This window comes from Piliocolobus tephrosceles, unplaced genomic scaffold (assembly GCF_002776525.5).
Source record: "Piliocolobus tephrosceles isolate RC106 unplaced genomic scaffold, ASM277652v3 unscaffolded_40869, whole genome shotgun sequence".
NCBI classification, from domain to species: domain Eukaryota; kingdom Metazoa; phylum Chordata; class Mammalia; order Primates; family Cercopithecidae; genus Piliocolobus; species Piliocolobus tephrosceles.
Window position 1 is genome coordinate 684 of NW_022325275.1, and position 7,475 is coordinate 8,158.

At 46.4% G+C, this 7,475-nt stretch overlaps 1 protein-coding gene across 1 annotated transcript; it reads left to right on the forward strand.

The window, feature by feature from the left end:
* Positions 1 to 2,439: 2,439 nt before the first annotated feature.
* Positions 2,440 to 7,154, forward strand: LOC113223331 (vacuolar fusion protein CCZ1 homolog B-like). Its single transcript, XM_026452808.1, has 6 exons — positions 2,440 to 2,666; positions 3,887 to 3,984; positions 4,079 to 4,172; positions 4,480 to 4,557; positions 5,266 to 5,313; positions 6,549 to 7,154. The coding sequence occupies exons 1-6, from the start codon at positions 2,547 to 2,549 to the stop codon at positions 6,684 to 6,686; spliced, it is 576 nt and encodes a 191-aa protein (XP_026308593.1). The 5' UTR covers positions 2,440 to 2,546; the 3' UTR covers positions 6,687 to 7,154.
* Positions 7,155 to 7,475: the final 321 nt, after the last annotated feature.

The window sequence follows — 7,475 nt, forward strand, 5'->3', positions numbered from 1 at the left end:
ACTTGCCTAAATGTGGTCTATTCTGCCAGGCTGGATAAGGGAAGTGGTTCTGCTTCCAAACTTAATATGTGACAGATGAGGCAACCTAAACCAAAGTCTTCTTGAGTTTGGCCAAACCATATGCTGCCAAGGCTTGAATCCAAATAACCATAACAAGCCGCCCCAACTATGCCACAACCCACACAACTCAAAGGCAAGAGAATCCCAGGCGACGAGGTCCAGGAACAGGCACTCTGGGGAGTCTGCCACCTCTGATCCTGCTCCCGTGGCACACACGGGATCCTCTGATCCTGCTCCCGTGGCACACACTAACCCATCTGCCTCCAGACCTGCGCTGAAGGAATGGGGGGAAGAGGCAAACTTTGTAAATGTGGGTGATCCAATGGTCACTTGAGGCCTCTCAAACAGGGACTCTGTAGATGATGTTAATGGGCCAAACAGAATGCACATCTGCCCCTAAATGTGTTTCTTTCTCTCTTTCTCTCTTTCTTTCTCTCTCTCTCTCTCTGTCTCTCTTTCTTTCTTTCTTTTGAGACAGGGTGTCTTGCTCTGTTGCCCAGGCTGGAGTGTAGTGGTGTAATCTTGGCTCACTGCAACCTCCACCTGCTGGGTTCAAGTAATTCTCCTGCCTCAAGCCTCCCAAGTAGCTGGAACCACAGGCATGTGCCACCACGCCTGGCTAATTTTCTGTATTTTAGTAGAGACAGGGCTGGTCTCGAACTCCTGGCCTCAAGTGATTCACCTACCTTGGCCTCCCAAAGTGCTGGGATTACAGGCATGAGCCACCATGCCCAGCCTTGTTTCTTTCTAAATGAGGCTTCCTTTGTATTTTTACATTTCCTTCTACAAAAAAACTGCCATGGTAGGCACAGGGGCTTACGCCTATAATCCCAGCATTTGGAGAGCCCAGGGCCAGTGGATTACTTGAGCCCACGAGTTCGAGACTAGCCTGAGTTAACATAGTGAGACCCCAGCTCTACGAAAAATTTAAAAATTAGCCAGCCATGGTGGCACACACCTGTGGTCCCAGCTATTTGGGAAGCTGAGGTGGGAGGATCTGTTGAGCCCAGGAGTTCCAGGCTGGCCACTGCACTCCAGCCTGGGCAACAGAGTAAAGAGCTGTCTCAGAATAAAACACTTTTAAAATAAACTAAAAACTCAATGGGCCAGGTGTGGATGGTTCACATCTGTAATCCCAGCACTTTGGGAGGCCAGGTGAGGCAGAATAGGGAATGAGGGTAACCAAGGGTTAAGGCAGAAACAAAAGAATAGCAGGTGCAGCCAATTCTAGGCAAGATTAGGCAGCATAGCGGCCACGTGTTCATTCCGTCAATCAGAGGCTGATTGACCCCTGGTGTGTGTTGGGGGGGGGGGGGCGCAGCTTCACTTCGGCCTCTGATTGGTCACAGGCCAATCCTTCAGAGGGTGTAACCAATTGGAGGCCTCTAACGGGAACCTAGGGGCGTTACCTAATTCTTTCAGCTTAATAAAAATCCTAATGGCCGCTATTGAGCCGTTTAGCTCTATCCCGCTCCTGCTCTGTGAATTGTACTTTCTCTTTAATAACTGTCTCTTCCTTACTCAGGTCTTTGCTTTGTTTTGTTTTGTTTTCATTGCTTTGTTCTTTTGTTACTTTGTGCATTTTGTTCAATTCTTTGTTCAACACGCCAAGAACCTGGACAATCCACAGTCAAGACCTTACATTAGTAACAGGAGGATCCCTTGCTGCCAAGAGTTCGAGACCAGCCTGGGCAACAAAGTGAGACCCTGTCTCTACTACATATATATATATATATATATATATATATTTTAAATTATGTGGGCATGGTGGTGCATGCCTGTGGTCTCAGCTACTCCTCAGGCTGAGGTGGGAAGATCGCTTGAGCCCACGAGTTGAGGCTGCAGTGAGCTATCATGGCACCACTGCACTCCAACCTGTGTGACAAAGCGAGATCCTGTTTCTAAATTAAATTAAAAACAATATCAGCAAAACAACAACAGGTTGGGCTCACGCCTGTAAACTCGGAGCACTTTGGGAGGCCCAAGTGGGAGACCATTTGAGGCCAGGAGTTCGAGAGCAACCTGGGCAACACAGACCCCACCTCTACAAAAAAGAAAACTGGCCTTGGTGGCGCGCGCCTGTAATCCTAGCTACTTGGGAGGCTGAGTCAGGGGGATAGCTTGAGTCCCGGAGGTGGAGGCTGCCGTGAGCTGAGATCACGCCACTGCACTCCAGCCTGGATGACAAACTGAGACCCTATCAAAAAAAAAAAAAGTGCCCTGCTCAGTTTTTCCTGAAATGCGCAGCCCTCGCTTGTAGCCAGGAGAGAACTCCGCGAGCCAGCAAAACACAAACTCGGCCAGGAAACGGACCACAAGCCCACCCGGAGGAGCCAGAAGAGTACGCTGCGCCGCGGGTTCTTCTTCCGGGCCGGCGGCGAGCGCTTCCGGGGCGGCGGCGAGGGAGGTAGAAGTGCAGTGTCCTGGCAGGTGGCTGCTGTCTCTGGGCGGGCCTGGGAGGCTCCCGAGGTGGGGGCCGGGTTGGGATGGCTGCAGCGGCGGCCGGGGCCGGGAGCGGGCCCTGGGCGGCCCAGGAGAAGCAGTTCCCGCCGGCGCTGCTGAGTTTCTTCATCTACAACCCGCGCTTCGGGCCGCGTGAAGGAGAGGTATGCGGAAGGGGCGGCGCGCGGAGTCAACGGGCCCGAGGGGCGGGCGGCGTCGGTACTCCCCGGGGAGGCGGCCTTGTGGTTTTCTGCCCACCTCGAGGGGCACAGACCTAACCTGCGTTGTGCCAGGTGCGAATATGGGCCGGGGACTGCAGCGGGGACCTGTCAGCAGGCGGGGACCAGACAGCTGGCAGGGACCGCTTCAGGTCCTGGGTCGATGCCTGTCTATGGAATAAAGCCCCGTCGGGTCTATCACTCCACACCCCAGGTTGAGGCTCTTTGCGCTTTGCTTTGCGTCAGTTCTGGGAAATTAAAATTGAACTTGGCTTTGTTAAATGGTTAGTCCCCAGCTAGAAGCGTGGAAGCAGAGTGGCAGAAGCTAGCCCTCATGATGCAAGCCTGGAGGACCCTGTAAAAGTTTTCGGCCAAATGAGGAAATAAATTAATTCCGGGAGGGTGTGTGTGTGCTGTTTTTCTGAGGTGGGGACGGCGACTTTCTCAAAGGATGTGCGGAGCTGTGTTTCGTTACCAGCAAGTCACAGTTCTTTTAAAGACTGTCCAGGCTGGGCTCCGTGACTCACGCCTGTAATCCCAGCACTTTAGGAGGCTGAGAGTTCCAGACCAGCCTAGGCAACATAGCAAGACTCCCATCTCTTACCCACCCCACCCCCCAAAAAAATCGAAAAATGAGCCAGGCATGGTGGCACGCACCTGTAGTTCCAGCTACTCAGGAGGCTGAAGCCAGAGGATTGCTTGAGCCCGAGTGGTTGAGGCTGCAGGGGAGCTGTAATTGCACCACTGCACTACAGCCTGGGCCACAGAGACCACATCTCCAGAAAAAGAAAAAAAGAAAAAAAACTTGTCAGTTCAAATGCCTGGGAACTGACTGGATTTAATTTTCAGCGAGCTGTGTGACGAGATCTCACTGTGTTGCCCAGGCTGGTCTTGAACTCCTGAGCTCAAGTGATCCTCCCGCCTTGGCCTCTCAAAGTGGTAGGATTACAGTTCCTGTTTTTCTAAAACTGGTTTTTGTTTTGTTTTGTCATCAGCATGTGGTCGACACATGCTGATGACAAAACACATGCTGGTTTTTGTTTTGTTTTGTCATTAGCATGTGTCGACATGTGGTCGACACACAAGAGGTCGACATTGAACTTAGCGTTTTCAGTAGCTAAGATGAAATGTTTATATTAATGTGCTTCTGTTTCTTCATGTTTCAGGAGGAAAATAAGATTTTATTTTATCATCCAAATGAGGTAGAAAAGAATGAAAAGATTAGAAATGTCGGATTGTGTGAAGCTATTGTACAGTTCACAAGGTAATGCCTCTAAGTGTGCCTTTTAGAGTTCAGTGAATTCTTAAAACTACTTCTGGAGAATTGTCCCAAACATTTTTTTTTTTCACCTTTGTAGGACCTTTAGCCCATCAAAACCTGCAAAATCTTTACATACCCAGAAGAATAGACAATTCTTCAATGAACCAGAAGAACATTTCTGGATGGTCATGGTATTTACATACACAGTGTATCTTTCTGAAATTGTACGGTGAAGTTAAGGGTGATCTTAACTTCAGAACTTCAGAACTATTCAGAATTTGGGAAAGTTCTCTGGCTATTGTGTCCAAGTAACATTAAAATAAAATTGGTTGCAATTTTAAAGTCAAGTTCTTCCTATTTGCTTTATTTGTTCTTGGGGCTGTTTTAAGAAGTTGTGTTTCTGGTGTTATAGCATGTTCAAAGTTTTTAAATTAAGGCAAAATAAAAAACATGGTATAATGAATTCATAGTAAAATTTCAGTTTATCAAACTTTGCAGATTGTTCGGAATCCTATAATTGAAAAACAGAGTAAAGATGGAAAACCAGTTATTGAATATCAAGAGGAAGAGTTGTTGGTAATGTGTCATTATTTATTTATTTATTTTAGATGTATTACTGAGTATGTTGAATCCCTCAATTGGTCGTATTTAAACTCGGTGGCTTTTGTGGAAGTTTCTCAGCGTATATAGCAAAGGTTTATGTTTATCGTTTACATGAGCAGTCTTTTTAAAATGTATATGCACCCTATCTCACTAATACCTTTTACTCTTCATCTACATTGAAAGCCCTCCTAAAGTAAGGTTTACTGATTCACAAATTAGAATTTAAACACTTCTGGCTGGGAACAGTGGCTCACACCTGTAATCCTAGTACTTTGGGAAGCTGAGGCGGGCAGATCACTTGAGGTCGGGTTCAAGACCAGCCTGGCCAACATGGCGGAACCCTGTCTCTACTAAAACTATAAAAATTGGCCAGGAATGGTGGCGCACACCTGTCATCCCGGCTACTCAGGAGGTTGAGGCAGGAGAATCGCTTGAACTAGGGAAGCAAAGGTTACAGTGAGCCGAGATTGTACCACTGCGCTCCAGCCTAGACAACAGAGTGAGACTCCAACTCAAAAAAGAAAAAAAAAAGTAAACACTTTTTTTCGGCACACAACTATTGTGGGACCAAGTTTATCAACATTATACCGTTTGGCCAAGAGTCAGTGTAGCTTTGCCATCTATCCAATAGACATTGTTTTCCCTCGAATTGAGATCTGTGCTGTGTTTTTGCGTTTGCAGGACAAGGTTTATAGTTCCGTGCTACAGCAGTGCTACAGCATGTACAAGGTAAGCCTGGCATTCGTTTTGAACTGAGTCCAACCAGTTACCCCTATTTATAGGCTCCAGGGTTGTTTAAAGAGAAATTTTTCAATGACTGCAAAGTGACCGTGTATTTGTCTTAGAGAAGAAAATAATGAGGTCTTGGAAACAGGTAGTGAGGTTTATGCCTACATTTATTCAGCAAGTATTGAACTCCCTTCTCTTTCTCAGACTTATAGTGGGAATGTGTCCCCATTAATGAAAAAGTGTATCTCTGTCCTCAAGGAACGTACAGAATGCAGATAATTTTATGACTTAAACATTTCAGCATTCTGGGAGGCTGAGGCGGGAGGATTGCTTGAGCCCAGGAGTTCAGGACCAGTCTGGGCAATATAGCAAGACCCCATCTCTACAAAAAATTTCTGTAAAAGTTAGTCAGGTATCATGGTGCATGCCTGTAGTCCCAGCTACCTGGGAGGCTGAGGTGGGAGGATCGCTTGAGCCTGGGAGGTCGAGGCTGCAGTGAACTGTGATTGTACCACCGCACACCAGCCTGAGTGACAGAACAAGATTCCGTCTCAAAAAAAAAAAAAAAAGGATAAAAATGGTGATTCCATTCATTCAAAGAAAACTGAAAAATAAAAAAAAATTGGGGTGATATTGTTTATGTAAATTGAAACTTCAGGGTGAGTTGAAATTTTTGAAAGATGCCTAGAGCAATTAGGTGGTTTCATAAATGAGACAGCATCGCTTAACAGTATTTTTTGTAACTTACATTTTTAACTCAACTTTTCTCATGTAAATATTTTCTCTATTGAAAAGAACTGGGAGATTTAATGAGCTGAATTAATCATCTAAAGGAAAGGCCGGACGCAGTGGCTCACGCCTGTAATCCCAGCACTTTGGGAGGCCGAGATGGGGGGATCACGAGGTTAGAAGATCGAGACCATCCTGGCTAACATGGTGAAACCCTGTCTCTACTAAAACTCCAAAAACAAAACTAGCTGGGTGTGGTGGCAGGTGCCTGTAGTCCCAGCTACTTAGGGGGCTGAGGAGGGAGAATGGCGTGAACCCAGGAGACGGAGCTTGCAGTGAGCCGAGATCATGCCACTGCACTCCATCCAGCCTGGGTGACAGAGTGAGACTCTGTCTCAAAAAAAAAAAATAATAATCTAAAGGAAAAAAAGAACGTGTTCTAGTTCTACTGAAAAAGTGAGCGTAGGAAATTGATTTTTTTTTCCTGCGGTCTTTTACCTCATTAGCTTTTTAATGGAACATTTCTGAAAGCCATGGAAGACGGAGGCGTCGAGCTTCTGAAAGAAAGATTAGAGAAATTCTTCCATCGGGTAAGTACTTTGAATTTCATTTATAACTTTAGTGAGCATTCAGCAGATTTTTAGAGAAATATGGACGGGCAAGTTTGTTTCTTACGTACAAAAAACCCAGAACTTGAAAGTGGCAAAGAGCCTGAGACGGACCGTCGTAAAACTGGAGCAGCGAGGAACCGTGTGAGGCGTACGCTCTGGACCCTCCTCCAGCTGTAAGGCAGAGCTTCCTGCATTCGCCCGGAGCTCTTAAAGAGTCCTGGAGTCATCGTTTGGCCTCCTTGTGTTTTACCTGCGTCTGTTCTGGGCTTACCCAGCAGCCGTCTTTTGTGTGATGGATGAGTTGATAAGGAAAACGTGATTATTGGAGTTGCACATTCTTAGGGATGGGCTCTGTTCACTAAACAGGCATAAGCTGTGTTGATGCAGGAAGAGTTACTGAGTTACTGGCTGTGGGCCTTTGTCAGATGAGTGATTAGGGACATGTGTCCCAAGTGGTGTTCTCTTCCATTGTGTTTGAATTTTGCATATTTCACCCGACCTTGTCAAGCTCAGTTTATCTTTTTTTAAAAGGAAACAAAAGAGACAGGGTCTTGTCCTGGCTGTTTTGCCCAGGCTGGTCTCAAGCGATCTTCCCTCCTCGGCCTCCCGAAGTGCTGGGGTTAAAGGCATGAGCCAACTTGCCCAGCCCAGTTTCCCCCGAAGAAACAATTCTCAGTTTATTTTCTTCTGAAAATACCTTCTGTGTCTACTGTTGAGTTCAACTTTTCTCTCTAAAACGGCTTTCATAGCTATTTTTGAATTTTTTGTTTCTCTGCATTACTTCTTTGTTGTTTTGTCATTTTAATGACCACAATTATCCAC